The 24,463-nt window shown below is 40.1% G+C and overlaps 1 protein-coding gene across 1 annotated transcript; it reads right to left on the bottom strand.

Moving 5' to 3' along the window:
* Positions 1-16,124: 16,124 nt before the first annotated feature.
* On the bottom strand, positions 16,125-17,089 carry LOC124972022 (3-oxoacyl-[acyl-carrier-protein] reductase-like). Its single transcript, XM_047536105.1, has 3 exons — positions 16,954-17,089; positions 16,532-16,796; positions 16,125-16,383 (listed from the first exon to the last, which is right to left on the bottom strand). Exons 1-3 carry the CDS (start codon positions 17,087-17,089, stop codon positions 16,125-16,127), a joined length of 660 nt encoding a protein of 219 aa, XP_047392061.1.
* Between the last annotated feature and the right edge of the window lie 7,374 nt (positions 17,090-24,463).

The raw sequence follows: 24,463 nt of genomic DNA, 5'->3' as shown, positions 1-24,463 counted from the left end.
CTCTTCCTGTCCATTGGTGTTTCAAGAACTCAGCAGTGGGACCAGGACTGCCATTTCTTTCTACTTTTAATTTGAAATAATCTTAAACTTAGAAAAGTTTGCAAACACCAAGTAATGCAATGAGGAATAAATGACCATTACTTAGTTTTACCTATTGGAAAATTGTATTATTGTATGTGTTCATCTTGCTTCCTATGTCTCTACGTTTATAAAATATATGTAATATATTTATATACATATACATATTTTTATACATGCACACACATTTCATGTGTACTATTTGTGTATACTTCATTTTGCTAAACACTAAACTACAATATGAGGCATGCTAAATACTATAGTAAAGAGATAATCTTACATAACCATAGCACAGTTGTGAACCTCACAAATTTACACTGATAAATTTCATTTGATCAATTGTCTGTGTTCCATTTTTATCAGTTGATTTAAAGATGATCTTTACAGCAATTTCCCCCTTCAGAATCCAGTCTAGATTGCATTTAGTTGTCCCGTCTCTTTAACTTCCTCTCATGTTCCTGTGGAACATTTCCATGGCCTTTCTTTGTCTTTTATAAAATTGATACTTTTGAAGGACACAAGGCCTCCCCTGTTAAAAAAGGGGGGGGGTCGTTCCTCATATTGTGGCATTTCCTTGTGATGTCTGTAGCTGTGTACTTGGTTATTTATAGCAAGACAGGAGTGCTGGCAGATGAGCCAGGGCTACTCTTGCTCAATTCCTGGCCAGATGTCAGTGGGGGAATCAGGGAAGCTAGAAGTGCAAACAATGCCATAGGCATCAGGAAATCTTGAGTGTTGCTCCATGTAAAACACACAACTGGACAAATAGCAAACTGGGCAGGTGGAAACGCTATTAGAAATTCGAGCCAATAAAATCAAGCAGAGCAATGTCATTCCAAGTTTAAAGCCAGCTGCACTTTTCAATGGTGAAATGTCTGATTTGTGAACAATGATACTCACTGGTTGTAAAATAGATGGGGTTGGCTTTTGTATATGTTAGCCCGAGGTTGCTATCACTATACCCATTTTAGGAGTGAGGGAACTGAGACTTTGAGAAGCAACACTTGTGTAAGTTTCCAGCATCAGAGCTGGAATCAGGATCTATGCCTGTCTAAATGTCTGGAAAACTTGGGGTTCTCCACAGGAGTAGTACTTTGCACAAAAAGTTCTACTCAAGTGTTAGTTTGAGGACAATGGGCTATACATAAATCAGCAAAGCCATGAATAAATACTGGTTGTCTACAGAGTTGCTAACTCCTTTAGCTTCTTTTTTTAATCCTCTTTCCTGACAAACCACAGTAAAATGACTTGGGTTCAAAGAATTTGTTACTTCAGGAAGAATTGCTCAGACCAACTTAATTTTCTTCATAGAGGTATTTATGAACCTTTTGGTTGCCAAAGACATATTCTTCCAATCTCAGTTCAAGAACTAACATCCTGGAGCAAGTGTGATGTTTTGGAGAGTCCCAGGAGAGGGATGGCGCATGCAAAGGTACAGAGGTAGAAACCAGAGAGACAGGAGCTCTACAGTGAAGTTCACAGAGCCCATTCCCAGAAGGCGAAGGTCAGGCTGAGCCAGATCCAAGCTGAGGCTGTGTGTCAATCCTAGCATTTTTCTTTGTACCTGGAGTCCAGAGAATACTAGGGTGTGTGGTTTTAGGTGTTTGCACACGTTATGAGTAAAATTTTGCTTCTGTCTCTGAAAAGGTAGACCATCATTTTAATTATTATTTGCCCTACTTTTAAGTGTCTTGATTGTCATTTCATCACCATAATAATAACTGTAACAATAATATAAAAATACCAGCAACAAGAATCATAATTGCCTATCTCACTGGGTATTATGGGGATAAAATGAGATAATGAACTCAAAAGTGCTTTGCAATCTACAAAGACCTATCATTGTACAGGCATATTGCTAAATATATATCATTATCACTGCTATACAGGTGTTGGGGTTGGTCAATTGACTTGGTCATCATGTGAGTTTCACCGTCTTTTGTTGAAGAGAGTTTATGTGAGGTCAGTCTTCATTTGGGACAGAGTGGTAGACACAGCCTTAACACTTCTTCCCCCTCTTTTGGGGAAGACAACGAACTTGTAAAATGATTGACCATGTGCCAGGTGCTTTACATCTACCATCTTATTAATTAAAAATAAAGACCTTGTAATTATATATAGTCATTATTATTATTATTTTTCAATGAACTATTTAAGGGCAAGTTGCAGGCACAATACTTTTAAATACATCAGTTGGTCTTTCCTGAAAAAGACATTTTTCTAAGCAACTACTTTAACAATCCTCCAAATAAAAAAAAAATCAACATTGATTTCTGTCTATAGATCCATAGACCTAACTGATCCAACAATGTCATTTTTGCCTTTCTGGTGTAGGATCCAGCCCAGAATCCCACCTTGTGTTTATCGTCATGTCTTTTTAGTCTCCTTTAATCTGGAATAGATACTCAGCATTTACCTGTCTGGCATGACCTGGAAAGGCTTAAGGGGTACTGACCTCTCTTTGGAGGCTGACTTGGATCTGCCTGATGTGTCCTCATGACCAAACTTGAGTCGTGCATTCTTGGCAGGATTCTGCAGCAACGATGCTATGCTCTGTTTGGTCCTTCATGTCAGGAGGCAATAGACGCTAACTTATCCCTCAATATTACCCTTGGCACTTTGTCAGGTTGGTTTCTGTCATATTTCTCCACCACAAGTTCACTGTTTTTTTTTCCCACTGTGATTAGGAAATATTTTGTGGGGAGAAGTTCTGGCATTATATCAACATCCCGTTCCTCATTGAACCTCTACTCACCAGTCTTAGACATCATGATGGCTTCCTGGTGGCTGCCATATGGTGATTTCCTATTTCTCTCATTCCATCTGCATATATTGACTGGTATTCACTGGAAGGAAGAGCTTTCTCTCTTCTCCCACTTTATTTATATTATTAAGGTCTCAAGGATTTTCATTTTATCCAATGAGTTGTAAACTGTTATCACTATCATTATTTACTTTAAAGTTCAAATTTTCCAAGTTTGGCTAGTAATAACCCCTTCAAATTGGCTTCTTTTGTCAAGTCTTCATTAGTCTCTGGGTACTTCTTTACTTCTGACACAAGAAATTTGAGACTCATTGTACTTTTACTTATTTATTTATTTTAATCTTTAAGGTCTGATAGATTCACATTGTATTCAGTAGTTGTAAACCCATCATATCTTTATTTATCTTAAAGTAACTGCTTCTTTTGCCTCTAGTCTCCCTTTGCTCAAATTCAACCTATACTTCCACTAGGTTAATCTTCTAAAATCTTGGCATAATTACTGTCATTATCTTTTTACTAAACTGGCAGCTTTGAAGGAATAGAAAAAATCCCAAGCTTTTCATCTGGTATTCAAGACACCCCATTCCCCTTGGCCATCTAATTTCATAAGACTCACGTGTTTCTCAAATGAGTGTGTTCTGAGAACCTCCCATCATCCTATGCTCGCTTTCACTCTCCCTTCCTTCCGTACTTATCTAGAAACTACAATGTGCCAGGCACTGAGAACACAGCAGTGAATGAAATGAAGTTCCTGTTGTCATGGAGGGAGGAAGTAATCCATTTATTATCCCCTGACTTATATTATTTGTGGATATTATAAGTCAGGGGATAATAAATGTTGTGAGAGTGAATAAAGTAGGGTAAGGGGATAAAGCAGAATGGTTTGTGATTGAGGATGTATCTGCCTCTCTGCCTGGTGTGTGTGTGTGTGTGTGTGTGTGTGTGTGTGTGTGCTATTTTACACAAGGCATATCTAGTACTTTTCTACCTCCATGCCTTTGTGCATATCATTATTCTCTTAGCCATGTTGTTCCCTATAAACATTTGAACTTAACTTGAAGAAACATTTCTTCAAGAAGTCTCTAAGAAGTCATAAGACTTCTCTTATGAAGTCTTCCTCCATTGCCCCAGACTGAGTAATTCTTTCATTCTTGGAACAAATAATGTTCATAGATAACATGGGTTTGCATGTCAGAGCACATTTTATTGAAGTGATAAAATATAATGCTTGGCAGCATCAATGGCACAACTTTTTGAGGGCAGGAGCTAGATCCATTTTTGTGTTCTATCCCCTGGTTCTATCTTCTGTTTCCCTGTACCTGCAGATGCTTGATCACTTTGGCTTCACATAAGTCTGTGAAGATGGGCTAGAGAGAGGGGGGAAGATGGTGGCCTTGGAGCCATAGAGACGACTGTAGAGCCCTTTCCAGAATGCTTATCTGTGATCACACCCTACTTCAGCTTCTTTAAGTTTGAGGATTGGCTCTAGGGCTTAGGGTTTTATTTTCTAATTTCAGAGATGGCAGATTATTGACTGTTCCACATCATATTTCAACATCAAATGCTTCTGATGGTTATTTTTGATTGATTTTACTCCCTGGTGACTTTCTGAAACAGGTCTTGGGATAAAAAAAGAAAATCACCATGTTAGAATTCAATGCTGTTAGATTAAACAAGCAAGAAAAACAAAACAGGCAGGCATATAACCAATCAGCGAAGTCTCTTCTATTATCACACTTTTCTGTTTTTTTTTCAATACCCAAATAAACATAACACCTGACAAGTTTAAATACGAGGTCAGAAAACAAAAACAAAAACAGACAAATGAACAAAAACCCAATTTCAGGTACATTCTACACAGTCCAGGAAGCAGAAGTGCGATTCCTGCGCAGCCTTTGGATAAATTGCACCCATGGTGCTGCAGGTGGCGCTGTGTACTCGGGGCACGGGGCAAGATTTCCGTTCGGAAAAGGGATGGAGTCTGGCATCTTTTTAGTTAAACTTGATCTATCTGCTCAGCTTTTGTGGAGCAAGTCTGAGAAACAGATTAGCCGATTTCTGACCCTAAACGGAGGGTCAGCCGTTCTGTGCTCAAATGTAGCATTCACTATAGGCTGGATCATGTCCGGGCTGGGCTTTAAGAATTATGCCCATAGGCTGTGAAAATGACCCCACGGTGTTTCTTCCGAGCCTTTACCTAGAAGTCTTTCCTGGGTTTTGTACCTGAAAGCAGAAGCTACAGTAGCGTCACATTCCAGGCCTGTGGAGGGTCCGGGAGGAGGGTTGCACATAACTCATCAGTTTTCCTAGTAAACGGCAAGCCTGCTTAGCGTTTTAGCTGACAAAGCTCAATTTTCAAATCCAATAATGTCCTTTAAAGTGGGCACCTACTTGAATGAGGTCTTTATTTTCCCCAGCCGGTCCCTGAGTCGTTGGAACTCTTTCTTTGTTAGAAACCATTATGACCATTTGCAAAAATGTGTCTTGCCACATTAGGGAGGTTCTGTGATTGAGTACCGCAGATCACCTGGGAACAGAGAATGGGGCGCTGAGTGTATCATTTGTCAGCCAAGCTGCAGTATCTCAAATTTCTCAATTAAACTTGCAGGTTTCAGGTTTCATAAAATGAATTCGTGTTTTATTTTTACAGAATTTGAACATGTAGGATCTAGAGAATTGAAAAGCCCTTAGAATGGCAGACTAGATGACCTCCCAGTACATTACATTCTAATTCCCTTAACACATTTTCTAAAGGCATGTCTCACTTCAAGTATCCCTTATATTTTCTTACATTGAAGGGAATGAGATGACACTTCCCACTGCATTTTTATAATGAAGTTATTAAAGTTGAATTTGATTTTATTTTTTCCTCTTTATTGTTTTCAGATGCCTTTCCATATTTACGACCAGTAGGTGGCTCTGTGGCTTTCCTTGAGTTGACACAAGTTTGGTGACTCTTAATGTATGAAGTTAATTGAATTTTGCCTTGGCCTGTGGGGAAGTTGCGAGCTGTTCTATTCAGTCCCCCCATATCATCACCATCCGTACCTTCTGCCTTAGGGTGTTGAGAACTTCAGGTTGTATGGAATTGTGTGTGTGTTTGTGTGTGTGTGTGTGTTGCCCACTGAGTAGTCAGATAGTGATTAAGTCAAGGGCCCTCACAGGCATCAGTCCTTTAGGATGATCAGTGGGCAGTGCGTTGTCTACTGTTGGTAATAGATCGTCCCCAGATCCAGAGGGAAAGGTGACTAGCATGATTGCTTGGTGCTGGTGGTGTAGAGTGTCTGCTCCAATGGACTGGAATCTGGACCATCTGTAGCACTGACTCAGCTTCTACTAGTCTCCCTGGTGCTGGGGATTGTTCCCTGAATGCCCACAGGGTGTGGGAGTCTATTTCCAGATGTTGCCTTCCTGTGCTTCTGTGCTTCTGTTCTCTTGGTCCTTCTAGATGAGGGCCCTTTGTCAGTTTCCCTCATCACTTCCTTTTCTTCCTTCTTCCCTATCACTCACTCTTTTTTTTTGGTGGGGGGAGGTGCTGAGGATTGAACTCAGGACACTCGACCACTGAACCTCATCTTCAGTCCTATGTTGTATTTTATTTTGAGACAGGGTCTCAGTGAGTTGCTTAGCTCCTAGCTTTTGTTGAAGCTGGCATAGAACTCAAGATCCTCCTCTCAGCCTCCTGAGCTGCTGGAATTACAGGCATGGGTCACTGTGCCGGACCCTATCACTCACTCTTAAGGGTGGGGAAACCTGTGTGTTTCAAACCATAAATTTTTCTAAATATTCTTGTCTTACCCTTTGAGGTTGAGATTGCTGGTACTCACCCATACTTGGTTCTCCTTTTCTTCCCAGTGTATGTAAAGATGAAGCTTTCTAGACCCTTTTTATAGCTGGGTGACTTGTTCTAACTAATAATATTTGAATGGGAGTGGTACTTCTTGATTTCAGGTTGTTAAGGACTAAATTGTGTTCTCCCTCACCAATTTATATGTTAAATCCTTAGCCTCAATGTGACTATATTTGGAGACAAGGCCTTTAAAGAGGTAATTAAGGTTAAATGAGGTTATAATGATGGGGCCCTAATCCAATATGCCTGATGTTCTTATAAGAGGAAAAAGCACTAGGGATGTGCATACACAGAGAAAAGACCAACGAGGACCCAGCAAGAGGGTGGCCATCTGCAAACTAAGGAGAGAGGTTTCAGGAGAAACAAATCTACTCAGACCTTGAACTTCTAGTTTTCAGAACTGTGAGAAATCAACGTCTATAGTCCGAGTCATCCAGACTACAGTATTTTGTTAGGGCAGTCCTATCTGATTCATAGATAGATTGAGGAATTTAAAAGTGGTTGTGAGTATTCCATTCTCTCTCTTCTTCTGCTTTACTGAGCAAGAAGGGGTCTGTTCCAGACAATGTTGCTAAAAGAAGGAGTAGGGAGCCCCTACCCAAATAACTTTTCTTGTGCTAAGCCACTGATACTTCTGATTCATTTTTGTTGAAGTATAGCCTGACATTAATCAGGCAGACTAATTCAACCTGGACCTTTCCTTTTGAAAGCAAAAGTTAAGCATGTGATCATTTGAATCTGCATTTCCATGGGATAAATCCTCCTTTAGGCAATGGATGCCTCATGCCTGGATACGTGAATTGGGTCAACTCATAGCATAACTGGGATCATTCAGGTGAAGAGAGTTGGTCAACTGATCTGAATATTATATTGCTGCAATTGCGTAGGGCCCCAAGGAATCTAGGTTTCTTCTTATTGTTCAAGTTAAGCCCTCCAGATCTCAGAGATTGCTGAAACTTTGAGGTGGGGGTTGAAAGCAAGGTGGGCCTCTGGCTTTTATCTTTTTAATGAGAGTAGCTCTATTTTTATGTCTGTAGGGTTTTGTGTGAGATTTAATTTAAATGAAGAGTTCTGTTGCTAAAGAAAGTTTAAAAATCACACTGGTGGTTTCAGAAAGAAATACACATGTTATGAGAATATCAAATCCTTGGAGTTTGAAGTTCAGTTTGATTTGGTCAGATTTTTATATTGATGGGTTCAAGGTCATAAGCCTCATGTTCAGCTCAGTTCCTCCATCTTCTGAATGACTTGAAAAAACATTTCTGATCATGGAACTAGATTTTCACAAAGTGTAAGAATCATTGTAGGTCTTCATATATTAATTTGTTTTAAAAGAGCATGTATGAGAAATACCAGTGGCACACAGTGATGTGGCAATGATACTAAAACCAGAGTCTGAAGTTTCAAATGCTGCTACTCTCCATCCTGTGTAGGCATTGCTAATTGATTACAGAACTCAATCCTGCAGAGTCCTACAATTCTTCTCAATACAGTGTTCTAGGCAGTCTCTTCTCATCAATTAGTATTAATACATGAAATTAGACCATTTTTATCCTCTTTTTGCATGATCAACAATGATTTGGAGTTTATCTATGTCTGAATGCTGGGTTTTAGAGCTGTGGTCTAACTGAGTGGTCAGTAATTTTTGAAGCCACAATGAATAAGTTGACCACATATTTCAAACTTCAATTGTAAAAGGGCTCCACATAAAGGTTCTGGTGAAGTTGAATGCTTGGACTAAGAATGTATCAGTTAGGACCCTGACTGGTGACAGCACATTCAAACTGATGAAGATGCAGTGAATTTACTGCAGGTGCTGCTGACAGAGGTCAGTGTGAGGTCAAGGGAGCCAAAGAGTTATGGTGAAGCATCCAGGTACTAGCAAAGTGAGAAGCCATTCTCACCCCCCAGCTGAACGAAGAAACAGAGAAACAGTGTTAGAGGATCCTGAAAGAACTGGAAACCTAGGAGAGGAGCCCCTCCATGGGAACCCTTTGTGGTCTCGGCTGAGGAGCACAACTACTGCCAGAACAGAGGCAGGGAGGAGACTGGGGGAATAAACTCCCTGATCTCTTCCTTTCTGCCTTTTGATCTTCTGATGCCTAGAGAGAAATGGGATTTTTCTCCCCCTACTAGTCCCTCCACTCGCCACCCCATATGAGGGATTGAACCCAGGGCCTAGCACATGTTAGGCAAGTGCTCTACCACTAAGCTATACCCCAGCATTTTTTTTTTTTTCCTTTTTAATTTTGAGACAAGGTCTTACTAATTTTCCCAGGCTGACCTTGAACCTGTGATCCTCCTGCCTTGGCCTCCCAAGGATTGGGATTACAAATGTGTTTCACTGAACCTGACTGCTTTTGATTTTTAAATCAAGTCATTAAAAAAATGTGGGAAAAGAAAGGAAGGAGAGCAAAATTAAATAAAAATAATGCAAGCACAGAAAGCTAAGAGAATCTGAAAAATTATATATTGAGAATTGGTAAAAGAAAGTTAAAAGAAAAAAAGAGATAAATATTGTAATGGGAGTAAAAGACCAATATATAAAAAAGGTTAAGGTGTAAAATAATAGTGAAAGTTAAAGTAAATAAGATTCAAAATGAAAGAAAAAGTGGAATGATCAAAACAAAGTGGAAGGGGTAGAATAAAAGCTAAAATCAGATTAAAGTTAAAAAATAAAAACCAGGAAGCTATGAGTAAAGTTTAAAAGTAAAACAAATTTGTAATGAAAAGTAATGACAAGATAATAAATAAGATTTAAAATGAAAGATAAAATAATATAAACTAACAAGGTGAAAGGTTAAATACATCAAAGTGAAAGAGGATAACAGATTAAAACTCAGAAAAAATGTTGAAAACATAAAAGTAGATGAGTTTGAAGCTGAAGTACAAGATTAAGGAATTAAGAGTGCTCTTTTGAGTGTTAATACTTTGACAAAGAGGATTAAGAGAAACATACTTTAAAAAGAAAATAAAAGAAGCTTTAATTTAGAGAAATATATAATAAAAAAAGGCAGAGTAAAGGAAAATTTAAATTAGCCCAAATCAAGATAACTAAATTCTCAACAAAAATGGTTAAATAAAAATCTATGTAGAAAACCTCGAATGTTTCCCTGGTAAACAAATACTTTATAACCACATAAACATTTCTATGTTACAAATTCCCTATGTAGGTCTGGGCCTCCAATGGAGAGTGCCCTGTCCTGGTATCCATAATACTACTCATGGTTGGATGAAGAACAAGACCTGCTGTGATCTGCTTTTTACCTTTGGCCTGAAAGTATACTTTCTCTGCTTCCAACACTCTTGTTTGCAGTAATGAAGTGACAATCGTTCTATAACTCAACCAACTGAGGTTGGAGTTGGGTGCAAGCAGTGGTCAGCCCAAACTATGCAAACATCTTAGGCAATTGCACATGGGAATGTCATTTGTTCTCCAACGATGGAAGAGAAAGATGGCCAGGAGGCTAATTCAAGGGTGCAGATAGAGAAGCTGGGGTGGGGAGAAGGAGAGAAATTAAAAATAGCTCTTTTCAGTGAAATAGGAGTGGAGGTTATCTTCTGACGGTAGGCCTAAGGATGAACAGAATAAACAGGATCGGGTGCAGCTGAGGAATGAAGAAGAGTCCAAACTTTACACTTCACCACAGTTGTGGTTAGGCAGCCTGACTTTGCCTAATGTTGCCGGAAAACATTTAATTTCAAAATGCTGATTCTCTACAAAAGCAGGATCTCTGCAGGTGATGGTCAAGAGCAGTTTGAATCCTAAGGAATTAGCAGAAGCAGAGTTACCTGGTGATGGATCTTAAGTGGTTGATCTTGGGGACTAGCCAGGTCAGAAAAGACAGGTTGAGTGCAGAATGGGATTGAGTATTTGTCCAAAGGCAGAGAGAAGGCTGATGAGAGAAGGCCTGGGACCCTGGAGGAGAGAGCAACAGTGTTTACATTGGTGTATGGGACATAAAATAGGCCTATGCTCACTCTGCACACCAGTGTGTTTGAAAAAGAATGGGGGTATTTAAGGACCATGGATGATACATCTCTGAGGAGGATGGACATGGGTATTGAATAAGAAGAGGGGAACAATGGTGGAAAGTCCTGAAGAAGGTAGGGGAGAGTTCTGAATATCTGTTTGTAGCAATGAAGGGAAAGGGAAGAGCAATAATTGATTCAAGGGGTTATGAGTGGAGGTGGTGAACTGGGCTAAGGAAGTAGGAACACGTGGCTCCTTCCTCTTTGGTTCTGGAATTGGAGAGAGTAGAGGCAGTGGTCTTTCCTAGAGAGGGTGGTGAAGGGGGAGGTAGGTTTCAGTTAAGGAGAAGAAAAGGAAGGGGAGAAGAGGTAGGGAAAGAAATGCAGATGGACTCAAAGAATCTTTCTTCTTATAAGATGAGCATGGTGGAAGAGAAGAGCAGGTTTGATCGAGCCAGGGAAGGGGAAGACTAGAGAGGAACAGGGCAGAAAGGAGGCTGAAAAGGGAATGTGCAGTTTTTGAATTGAGGATAGTAATTGTGGATCCCTGGCACTAAGAAGCAGACCTGATAATGTGGGAAAAGGGATAAAAGTATAGGAAGTATTGAGAGGAGTCTCTTAATTTGTCATTTTCAGGGATGCAGCTTGCCGTGACTACAGCCATCTTGGTTATAACTGCCATCTTGCCTGCCTGCTGACCCTGGCCCAAGTTTCAAAACCTAGAGGATAACAAAGTTAATAAGATAGTCAGCTGAGCATTTCATGCCAGCCTCTGAAGCCCAGATTATTTGTTAACTGATGTTTGATTTGCTAATAATTTTTTTAAAAAAAGCCCAGGTATATTACGGTTGGCTATGGGTAACATTTGTCTATCTTAGCATATAAGCCCATTCCTCCTACCTTGAGGTGTGGAGATTCTCCTGTCTTGCTGCCACTCGAGATTCATTTCTATTGGTAAGCCTCTAATAAATTGCACTTTGTGCAATCTTGGACTTTGGTCTCTTGGTACCTTCTGTCTTTGGCAGTCAGTTCTTGTGTACTGGGTTTTTCTAAAATATCTTTGGACAATTTAGTGTAACTTATCCCATTCCAAGGTTTTGATAGGACATGAAGGACTCTTCATATTCTGCATATACTTGTAATCTAAGGACAGGGCTTTTATCATGTGGTTTTTCTGGGGGGGTCAGGGAGGGGTGATGCCAGCAGAGGCTGGGAATTGGGCCATTTAATATCCACTCCCAAGTTCTGATAGCTTACAAATACAGTTGCAACTAAAGATGAATAGTGAAAATTGAGACTAAAGAGTAATTAGGAAGAGTACTGGTTTGAGTCTCAGGTACCAAATAGGTTATTATAGATGGTTGGATTGCTAATACTGCTGTCAAAGTACCACTGATTCCTGGCATATTAGACAATAGATATAAAATACTCCTGTGTATCTGAAAAAATGTTCTGGGGCAATAGCTGCTGGCAACTTTTCTGTAGGTAATTACAACACAAATTCTCACACATCTGCTTAGTGGATGGCTTATCAGTGATGCTTAACGATGATGATTTGTTTCTGGTTGGTTGTGTTAAATCGTCAGCTATCAAACATTTTATGTGTGAGACCACTGGGAGTGATGAGATTGCAAGAGTTTTTTTTTTTCCCCCCAAAACATGCCCTACACAGGAATATTTGTGTCTTGTGTATCATCTAGTGACTGTTTCTGTGAGGAAGAATCTGAATCATCAACTCGAATCCCAATTAAATGACTCAAAAATATACTATTAAGTGCATTGATCCTGGATAATCTCACCCCAACAAAAAGCCTTTGGCTACTTTGGGAATTTAAATGCAGTGATAGAGATGACAGGCTGGCCACGGTGCCAGGATGCTCTGGAGTTATGCAGAAAGTGAGCTCCTGGGACCATGGGCCTCTAAAGAACCAGTTGTGAGAACCCCTTCTCCTTGGGAAGGAGCTGAAGGAGGCCTTTGAGAGAGAGAGAGTTGGACTAGATTGTCCATTTTTCCTCAGGGTAGGTGAGGAAATGTTAAGTAATATACCAAAGGTCATATAATTAGTTCCTGTTTTAGGCAACACTTGCACATGTTTTCTCCCTTCATTTCTTTTTCCACTTTTGTGAGTCCCATTCTTTAGGGCTATTACATGCCTAGTCTGCATTCATAAGGATAAAAACAAAATTGTTATTTTGCTTTTGTGTCTGCTCACCCCAAATGTGTGTGTGTGTGTGTGTGTGTGTGTGTATGTGTATGTGTGTGTATGTTTGTTTTTCTGTAGTTTTACTCTAGTAGGATGAAGCAGAGATTAATCTGGGGATACTGTAAAATAGATTCAATCCCACAGAAGCAAACCCCCCCCCCCCCCAGAAAAGGTCCTCTAAGTGTACTAATATATGATCTAGGACTGAGCAGGGAGTCACTGGTTTTGGAGAGAGAGTGGGAAGGGGTCATCACTAAGCCGGCCTTAATTCTTGTGTTGTATGAGGGCCAGGACACTGTGGGAGGCATCTTCTAAGGTGCTTCCCAATCAGCTCCTACTTATCTTTTCCCCTGGAGTGTGTGCTAGATCTAGTGACTTGCTTCTGATTAATTGAATATGGAAGAGTGATGAAGTGTCACTTCTGAGATGAGGTTACAGAAATACTATGGCATCCTGTTCTGCTTGCCTTTTCTTGCCCTCTTTCTCCTTTTCTCGGAGGGAAGTCAGTTGCATGGAGAAATGTGTAAGCAAGTAGCAGAGGGAGGGCTTGGGCCAAGAGTCTGTCAATAACTGATACCCTCAGAGCAACAACGCCCAAAGAACTGAATCCTGCCAACAACCATGGGAGTGAGCTTGGAAGTAGATCTTTCTCCAGTTGAGCTTTGAGATAATGGCAGCCTTATGAGACCTGCAGTCAGAGCTTCCAGCTAATCTGCTCCTATATTTCAGATACACTGAGACTGTGATAATAAGTGTGTGGTTTTCTTAAACTGCTAGATTTTGCATTAATTAGTTATGCAGCAATATATAAACTAATACAGACTCTTACTTCAGTGAAGGTTGGTTGCTGGAAGGCTTTAATAGAGTGGAATGTTCCACTTTCCTCCCTATATCAGTGTTTCTATAATTATGAGTTACTGCCTAGCGTAAGGATATTCATCTTTGGGCAGCTTGTTCTGTATTTAGTACTCATGAGATTCTGACAGCCAACAACCTTCACAGCATCAGCCATAGACTTGTGTCATGCATCTGAAGCACATTAAGAATTTTATCCAAAACTACCAACATTAATAGATTACCTTCAATACCAAGCATAGCCTATTTATCTTGCAACTCATGGTTAAGATTTGGAGTACATGTAAGTTCTATGTGATAGCTCTTGAATTTCTTCATGGTCCTGGGCATTTTAGAGCACTTATTATCATCTTTGATTTGAGATCTATCCATTTAGACATTCTGAAGCAATCTATTGCAGGTTTTCCTCTGCTCAGTCATGTAAGGAGCAGGCTTAGACAGGAATGATGCATGGGGACACTCAGTTTTGGTGGTCAGGGTTATCATGGTATATTGCTTCTGATGTTAGTTCTAAGGAAATGCACATACTGCAACCAGAACTTATTAATTGCTCCTAAGAGTTGGAAGTTGTGTAATGAAAGAGATGTCAAAGATTTGTCTTCTAAATAGACAAGAGGCAACTTGGGAAAGGGTAGTAGAAAAGCAAAACCTTGGGAGTTGGATTGACCTGAGTTCAAGTTTTGGCATCATCTCTTAACCAGCATGGGACCTGGAGCACCCCCTTGCTCTCCTGAACCTCTACTTCATTATGTATACTATGAGGAGCGTGATATCTAACTCAAAGGATGGTTGTGATTTATTTAATCAGGTAAAATATATAAAATACTCAGTCTATTTATGCTACTCAAAAAAGAGGAAGTCCTGCTATGAATTTCCTAAGGTCTAACATGGACTCTGACAAAGGCTGATAAGGCAGAGCCCTGGCTCTTGAGTTATTAATTGGCCCACAGGGGAATAGATTAAACTACTGTGGCCCTTGGGTGATTTCTCTGGAGGAGGATGGGATTTTACATTGATTTCTTTGCCTTTACGGGAACTGAGGTGTGTAGGTGTACAGGGACAGATGGAAAAGCGGGAGAGGCAGGTGGATGAAGCTGGTTGTTACAGGAAAAGGAGGAAGAGTCCCAATTTAATAAAATAAACTGTGAGGAATTCTTGATGGCAGGAATGGTGGTACAACTTCAGCATTTAGGAGCACTGAAGGTTTTTAAGCAAGGGAATGATACAATCACATTGTATTTTACTGATACTCTGGAGATAGACTAAAGCATGAATAGGATGATATGACAAGCCTCCAGGCTGGAAGTCCAATGCATAAAGTGAGAGTTTATGAATAATAATATGCAATTATTAAAATAATTAAGTAGTTTCAAGCATATAGAAAAGTTGCAACAATTCCATAAAGAACTATTTTTTAAAATCTAAATTCACCAGTCTGTATTTTGCCACATAGACTTTCGCTCTTTTTCAATCTACCTATCTGCATAAAATTATTATTTTTTTCTGAATTGATTGATAGTAAACTACAGACATGGTGCCCTTTACCACTAAATACTTCAGCATGGATTTCCTAAGCACAAGGACATTATTTCACATAACCACAGTTATAATCAAATTCATAAAATTTAATATTTAACTAATAGTGCTATTTAGTATACTTCCCATATTCAAACTTTACCCATTGTATCAGTAATGTCTCTTACAGCCACTATTTTCTCTGACCAAGGACTGATCTTGGATCATGCATTGCATTTGATTGTTATGTCTGATTCTTCAATCTGAGACAGTCTCTCAACCTTTCCTAGTCTTTTATGATACTGACATTTTTGAGGAGCACAGGCCAGTTATTTTGTGGAATGTCCCTCAATTTGAATTTGTCTGATATTTCTTCAAAGTTAGATTCAGTTAGGCATTTTTGAGTGGCATATAATAAAAATGCATCATGGAAGGAGGTACTTGATGTTATATCTTCTCATTGGTTGTGATATTAATGTTGATTGTTCAGTTAGGGTGGCATATATCAGGTTTTCTGATATAAGTTATTATTCTGTTCTTTGTAAGTAATGAGTAATTTTAGGAAGATACTTGTTATTTTCTGAGCATTTACTAAGTTCTAGGCTGTATTAGGTACTTCATATACTTTATCTCATTTAATCCTCATGATAAAGCATGAAGAAAAAAATTTTTTTTCTTTTCAGACATTTATATAAAGAAAGAAATCAACATTGGTAGCATCAATAGGTTTGATTAGCAATTGTCACCCAGGTAGTAGGACTGTTTTCTCAATAACCAAGTATGCCCTTGATTCTAATCACCATTATAACTGAAGAATCTCTAAACTATATCGTAAGTTGTAATCCTCCATCCACTACTAGCACATGTCCTGTAATATATGGTGATTCTAAAAGAAACACAATTGCATGTGCCACCTCAATAGTTTCAAGAGGAATAGTTTCAACCTTCCAAGAGGAATGCTATTCTTTAACTCTTCTTCTTTCAAGTCTTTCGTCATATCTGTATGAACAAATCCTGGTGCAACTACATTCACTCTGATTTTCTTTCTTGCTACCTCTTTAGCAAGGGCACGTGAAAATCCAACTAATCCTCCTTTACTGGTACTATACACAGACTGGCCAGAATTGCCTTTTAAACCAATAATACTTCACAGAACTAGATGGTAGAGCCTACCACATACCACAAGCTACATGGTATAGTCTATTGCTCCTAGGCTACAAACTGGTACAGCATGTTACTGTACTGAATACTGCAGGGAACTTTAAGGTAATGATAGTATTTGAGTATCCAAACATATCTACATTAACAATAGACCCTCCCTGTTGAATCATAGTCCTCATGGCAGCTTTACATGTAAGCATGGAACCCAAGAGGTTAGTATTAAGTTGAGATATCATATCCTCAGTTTTTGTTCTTACTAAAAGACTATCCCTGTTAACACCAGCTGCATTTACCAAGAAATTTACTTGACCTAAATGTTTCTTCATCTCTTCAAATGTATTTTGAACATCATGTTCTTTAGCAACATCACAGCTAAATGCTAAATGATTTCCTGTGTCTCACTGTTGGTTTTCATCTGAAGACTTGTTGGGTCCACAATTATCCTCTAAAACTCACCTAATGGTTTTTAATCTAGTCCATCAAGCACTGATGGCTTGGGGTAACCCAGCAAGGAGCACCACCTTTTCCCTCCTTGGTCATATAATGGCAATGACTATGAGCGCCGAGGTCACCTGCGGCGGCTCTGGCCATTTCCAGATTTCTGGAGATGATCGCCAGTCGATAACCTTTCTGGGCCACTGCCCTGCCAATACCCCGGGAACCTCCAAAAATAGCACACACTTTGTTCATCTTGGGCCCCTGAGTTGAAAACTTGGCTGGGAGCGGCCATCCCTCTCCAGGGAACCTCGGGATTTTTAAAAATAATAATAATAATAAACAAAGCCAAACCTCAGCGTATAACCCCAACAAACCCTTGCTCCAGCTGACAGACTTGCAATTTAAGAAGCCGAGAAAAGTGAGATCTCATGAAGAAATTTTTATACTCCTTTTTTTCCCCTCCATATTATATAGAGAAGACTTACGTTCAAGGTCACACAAGAGTTCTTATTTTCTTACTCATACAGCATCTCTTGGAAACAAGCATCCAGTGTTCTTAATGCCCAAACAGAGAACCTGTTGCTTCAGGTAAACCTGTGTCCATGGAAGACATGGAGGAACCTTAAATGCATATTACTGGGCAGAAGAAACCAATCTGAAAAGGGTCAGACAATATGAGTCCAAATATATGATTCTGCTAGTTAACTTTCTGATGATGTTACAAGATGCCTGAGAAAAACAACTTAGTAGAGGGAAGATTTACTTTGCTTATGGTTTCAGAGGTTTAAGTCTTTGGTTTGTTGACTGGTTCCATTGTTCTGGACCTGTGATGAGGCAGAACATTGTGATGGAAGGGCATGATAGAGTAAAACGGATCACCTCATGACAACTGGGAAGAAGAGAGAAGTATCAAGAAAGGGGATGAGGACAAGACCAAACATTTTCCTAGTGATCTACTTCTTCCAAGGAGGCTCTACTTCCCAGTGTCTCCATCACTTTCTAATAGCACCATCAGCTAGAGGCCAACCTTCAACATATGATGGGGATATTCCAGATCCAAATTATAACAATGACATTCTGGAAGAGGCAAGACTATGGAGACAGTAAGAAGATTAGTATGGCTGCCAGGAGCTAAAGGGGAGCAAGGGATGAATAGGTGGAGCACAGTCGTCATTTAGATTGCTTTGATTCTGTAGTGGTAGATACGCTTGTTCAAACCTACAGAATGTTCAACACCAGTGGTGAACCTTAATGCAAACTTGGCATTGTATGATTATGATGTGTCAATGTAGGTTCATCAGTGGTAACAAATGTTTCACTCCGTGGGGATGTTGTGATGTGGGAGGCTATGTCTGTGTGGGGACTGGGAGTATATGGGAAATCTCTATACAACCCACCCCATTTTGCTTGGACTTGAAACTACTTTTAAAAATAAAGCAATTTAAATAAAGGAGTGGATATATGTGGAAACTAGAGAGGAAAAAGGAAAAGAAATGTGGGGGAATCTCATGAAAATTGAAGAGAGATCAGTTGAATAGGGTAAAGGGACCAGGGAGAGGGAGGAAGGTAGGGAATGATTTTGGTCAAATTATATTGTTATGTAGTATGCATGCATAAATATGTAACAAATTCCACCATTATATACAACTATAATGCACCAATAAAAATGTGGAAAAAAAGAAATAAAACTTACATGGTCTAAAAAAAAGGTGGATTTTGACAGAGGTTAAGTATTTTTTTATGTACACAATGGAGTTTTACTTAGCCATAAAGAAGAATGAAGTTATGTCATTTACTGGTAAATGAATGCAACTGGAGAGCACCATGCTAAGTGAAATAGGCCAGACTCAGAAAATCAAGGGTCAAATATTTTCTCTTAAATGCAGAAGATAGAGAGAAATAAAAATCTTTAAAAAGGAGAGCTCATGAAATAGAAGGCAACAGAGGATTAGGATGACTGGGGAGGGTGGGGATGGGAAAGGGGAGGAATTGCAGAATGAAATTGACAATATTATGCAAAGTGCATGTATGAATATATCACAATGAATTTCACTTTTATGTATAACTATAAGATACCAATTTTTAAAAAAAATTATAGAGGGAAGACCAATAGAATAGAGGAAGAAGATGGGGGAGGAAGGGAGGGAATGGGGGAGTACTGGAGATTGAATATATCAAAATAAGCCCCACAATTGGGCATAACTATAATGCACTAATAACAAAAGCTTGTATATACTTCAGTTCCTTTAAAATCAGAGGTCATTCTAATGAAAGGAGGGAGATGGGGAGGAAAAGAAATAGAGGAGGTTGAAGAGAGAAAATTTTAAAGAAAGAGTGTCTGACTTTGTGTGTGTGTGTGTGTATGTGTGTGTGCGTGTGTGTTTGCGAGTTAGGAAAAAAGGAGAGCAAGGAAAACAAATACCCTTCCTGAGGGATTTGCTGCTAACAATATTTTGCATTTTCAACTACAGACAAAAAGGACATGAGTTGCTCTTTGATTTTTGCCCTAAGGGTAGTCTGGGCTGATTGTGGTTGCTCTGCCTTTGAGAGTGAAAGGCTCTTCTTGGCCCCATAAACTGCCAGTTGAGGACAGAGCCTGCCCTGATGCTCACTCTTTGCCCTTGTCTTCAATCTCCAGTCACATGCCACTGACTTCAGAGGTAGTTAGAGATCAGACCAAACCCAGACAGTAACTTCTAGGTAAGGGCCAGGAGAGACAAAACCCTCATTGGGGTGACTTTGTGGGATGGAGCAACTAGCCATATGCAAATGGTAGGTGAAGGTCTTGAGGAAAACTACCTACCTTGTGAAAACACAAGTTTAGTCAGTAAGAAAGGGACAAGAGGAAACAGGAAAACCTATGGATAAATGGGATATCCTAGGTAGGCTGGAAGCCAATTATCCTCAAAAAAAAAAAAAAAAAAAAAAAAAGAAAAAAAAGAAAGAAAGAAAAAGAAAAAGAAGCTGAAATGAAAGGGTGCTGCAGGAAGGTTTTGTGCTGCATAGTTGGAGATGAGCCTGAGGACAAGTCTAAGGAACAGGATTCCCTCTCTACATGGCAGACTCAGCACTTGCAGTCACTTGATAGGGGAATCAATCAGCTGAGGAATCAGACTGACTCCTTGTAGAAATGCCCTTCTGGTGTGAGTCACTCAGAGAAGATGAAAACTGAAGTGAAAAAGAGAAGGGAGGTAGGGGAAAAGGAAAACACCAAGAAAAAGTGAGAATACAGGGACAGGACAGAGATACACACTTTGCCACTGGTCTGCTTAAAGACCTTGAAGAGCTGGTTTGGCAATATACTCAGTGAAAAGACTTATGCTTTGATAGAAACATCTCTTCATAAACAAATAAGTGAATATCTCAATTGAGAAACAAGAAAAATTGAGAGTATTGCTGACAAATTTGAGTTTGTGTTTTAATAGCATACTCATTTATCAAAATATTTGTCATACCAGAGAATATCTCAGAGATGGAGCCAAGTCTACCATCCAGGTCACCTGTGTTTGCTCATTCATGTCCTATCTCCCCACTTTTTATCTCCAAAGAACTCCCTGGTCAGCTTACAGCATGTGACGTGAGACAGTGGTAAACAAACATGAGAAATAATATGGTTTAGATATGAAGTATCCCCAGCTTCTACGTTAATGCAGGAATATTCAGAGGTGAAATGATTGGATTGCGAGAGCTGTAACCTAATCAAGTCTATCCTAGTTTGAATGAACTAAGTGACTGTTGACTGTAGGCAGGTGGGGTGTGACTGGAGGAGGTGTAGTCATTGAGGGTGCGCCTTGGAAGGGTGCATCTTCCCTGTGGACCCTCCCCTTTGCTCTTTGTGTTCCTGGCCACCACGAGTGGCTCTTTCACACCCTTCTGCCATGATGTCCTGCCTCACTTTGGGCCCAGAGCAATGGGGTCTGGCCAACCATGCACAAAAATCTCTGAAACCATGAGTCTTAAACTTTCCCTCCTCTCAGTTATTCTTGTCAGGCATTTTGGTGAAGTGATGGAAAGCTGACCAACACAAATGTATTGCTCTAACCTTATTATACAGCATAGGTGGAAGAATTAAACACAATTATTCTGCTCTCCTCAGAAAGAAAGTGAATTTCAGCACTCAAGAGACTCACCCAGTGCCAAATGTGAAGTGGAACAAAATGATGATCTTGGGTAGCCATGATGATTCCTTCCTCCATTCTTAGTTCTGCTTCTGAGCCCCAGATCAGCTTTTTATGTTGTGGTCAGACTAATTGTCCCAGGATTCTGAGGTTGAGACCCCAGCATCAGTTTTTATTTAAAAGCTCCTCAGGTGGCTTTATAGGACTGAGATGGAGAATTGCTGATGTAAGACGTTTTGAATAATTGGATTTTGGTTCCATCAAAGACAACCAGGTTATGTTTGAGGGTTTTTGAGGCTGTTTTCATGAGGCAGGGTTGACATGGTAACTGGCCTCAGTCAGCACTGCTTCTATGTCCTCCCACCTATCCAATCATCCAAAGAAATTTGATAGAAAATCAGGCAATACCAAGTGACAGGAGATCTGAGGGAAGAACCGAACCAATAGGAGCTTTAAATGACCAGCAGTTGCCCCTGCTGCTTGGACACTGGTAAAGAGAGGGCTGGTGGGGGAAGCAAAGCTGTGGAGTGAGGTTGGTAAGGTGTAGAATGCAGAACAGGGTGTTAAGAGGGTGAGCAGAAATACCCTGGGAAGTAGAGATAGAGAAGGTGGTGTGGGCCACAGGCTTCAATGACCTGAGGGTTAGGGCTCAGTGACCAAAATTAAGCCATAACAAAGTCAGTTTTGGAGGGACACAAGTTCAGTCCATCAGGTCAGGCTAGATAACCTGGGGTAGAGGAGCCACAGCACTGAGGTCCCAGCAGGGAGGAGGGGCAAACCCCAGCTTGGAGAAGCAGACTGCCTCTGGACTGCCCTCCTTCCACTCTGGGTTGCAAGAGGAGGCTACTCCCTGTTTGCTCAACTAGCCTGTTCCCAACTATGTAATTTGTGATGTCTAGTTCAAAAAAAAAAGTGTGAAACCCCTTCACTCAGAATGCAAGAAAAAGGAAAGTTCAAATTATTAAAATATAAAACGTTTTCTCTTTCTTCCATTGTTTCTCTCACAAATTGTCATGATAATTTTATTTGCTGTTAATTGTTTCTAAGTAAAGGAAACATTTAATTAACCTGAGTTTTACTGTTCAACTTTATATTGTGCAATGCCAGCTTTAAATGCAAATGGAAGAGCATTCAACTCATATGCAGAATCACTGAGATTTTACAATTCATATTTCATATACATGCATACCTATGTGTTTTATTCTTACCAAAGACAGTGGAAACACTGGACAAATGAGCTCAGGTCATGTGCAACATTCTGGGGACATTCTCTACATTTGCCTTACTGAGGGTAAGGAAAGTTGGAAAAGAAAGCAAGCATGGATTCCTCTGTATCTTCCTTTTCTTTCATGTCACTGCGTTCAGTTGAAGTGCCTGGAAGTAACTGGCAGTAATACAGGGATATGATAAGGTTCCTTGGTTGTTTGTATTTCTTGGAATACCAACGCCTTCATTCTGTGTTCAAAGAAAATTTTGGTTTGAAAGGAAAGTGTGCCTTCTTGGGGCTGTTAGTCCCCTGCATGCTCATCTTGTCTTCATTTGGAGTCCTGCTGATGCTTCAAGGTCCACCAGAATATTGTGTCAAGGGGTATCAAAAGTGATATATTAAGGGGGCACCAAGGAACTGAGGGGGATGTGCATGTTAAGTGTATTGCCTCTACCCATGTGCAAGCTACATTGCCCCGTCTGACTTCCCTTATAAGACACAGTTCAAAGATACAATTAAAAATTTCTAGGCAGGAACGGCAGAGCATTAAACAAGCTCAGGGCCCTTCCAAGGGCAGGGCCCTATGTGACTGTGCTTGTTGTACATCCCATGAAGCTGGTTCTGTTGAGATGACGAGAGTTGGGAACTAGGGTTGTGGTTTTTAAGCAAGGATAATTTCCTTCTGGTTTTATTTTAATTTAGATTTTTTTAAATTGAGAAGCTTATTTTTATTTAGAAATGTTATCACTTCTGTAATTAACCTCACATTACAAGCTGAATCAGCTCCTGCCTGGATTAATTTGAGCAGGGGAATAGAGAGCTGGGAGAGGAGCAGGATTAGCAGCTGGGGAAGTCAGAAATCCCTGAAAAGCTGTCAATCAGGCTTGTTGAATGGAGCTGAGGGAAAAGCCAACTGCCTAGTTATCAGATCAGGGATGCCAGTCCCGGATGCTGGGAGACCCAAACAGTAGGGCCAGTGAGGTGGCCAGGGAATGCAACAGGCAGGGGCAGGGCAGGTGAAAACCCTGCAGAATTTCACCAGAGGCCACAGGCAGCTGTCCTGCTTGGTGAGACTGATGCCTGCGGACCCCAGGACCACCAAGGCAGATATCCAGTCTGGTCACATTACAGAGTCTGACCTCATCGTTGTCAGTGACTTTAAAACATAGGACATTAGATTCTAGGGAACTAGCATAGCAGGTCAGGCAAAAATGATTCTAGCTCCAAGAAACTAGAGGACACAAAGGCAAGGATTTGGAAGCTGAGGACAACATGGACACTGGTTTTGTCACAAGAAACAAAGCAAGAAGTTGTCCAGCACCATGTCTGGGATCCAAGGCTGGGGAAGAAGAATCCCAGGCTCTATAGATGTGAGTCCCTCAGCTCCAGTCATCCTTCTATTTCTCTTGCCAGAAATCAGTCCCAGGGCCTGAGGGTGGGTGTAGGGACCCAGGTGGGGGTTTGGAAAGACAGGAGTGGGAGCTAGTTTATGTGCCCATTTCTTCTAAAATGCATTGATTTGCTCTTGGATTTATATTTTGGATATGAGGGAAAAAAAAAATCACGTTGGCTTTTCTTTTCCCAATTAGGATGTGGCTGCAAATCCTGAAACATACATTTGTGTTAGTTTTCAAACAATTCTAGGGGTTCATAATTCACCTAATTCTGCAGTATTTTTCCATCCTCAGGAGTCTTGGTGCAAACAAAAATTCACAACAAAACTTGTTTAAAATCAACCAACTGAAAATAATGCACGTCTGTGTATTAAAACCAGTTGGTATTATGGCTTAGGTATGTAATGTACCCTAACAGCTCATGTGTGAGGCAACTCATCAGATGTGAAATGATTAGATTATGAGAATTGTAACTTAATCAATGGATTAATCCACTGATATGGATTAACTAGGTGCTAACTGTAGGAAAGTAGGGTATGGTTGGAGGAAGTAGGTCACTAGAAGGTGTGACTTTGGGGTTTGTGTTTTGTTCCTGGTGAGTGGAGCTCTCTGCTTCCTGATTGCTATGTTCTGACCTGCTTTCCTCCACCATGCTCTTCCACCATGATGTTCTGTCTCATCTTGGGTCCAGAGCTATGGAGCTGGCCATCCATGAACTGAACCTCTAAAACTGTGAGCCAAAATAAACCTTTCTTCCTTTAAAGTTGTTCTTGTCAGGTCTTTTGGTCACAGTGGTGCAAAGTTAACTAAAATATTTGGTAAACATTACATACAGCAATCATTTCCAAACCACATTTTGTGACCAAGACTTGATGGACTCAATTCAATGGCAAGCCTCTCAGCAGGC

The sequence above is a fragment of the Sciurus carolinensis genome, chromosome 2 (genome assembly GCF_902686445.1).
Source record: "Sciurus carolinensis chromosome 2, mSciCar1.2, whole genome shotgun sequence".
NCBI classification, from domain to species: domain Eukaryota; kingdom Metazoa; phylum Chordata; class Mammalia; order Rodentia; family Sciuridae; genus Sciurus; species Sciurus carolinensis.
Note: the sequence above shows the minus strand (reverse complement) of the source record. Positions and strands in the feature narration are given on the sequence as shown.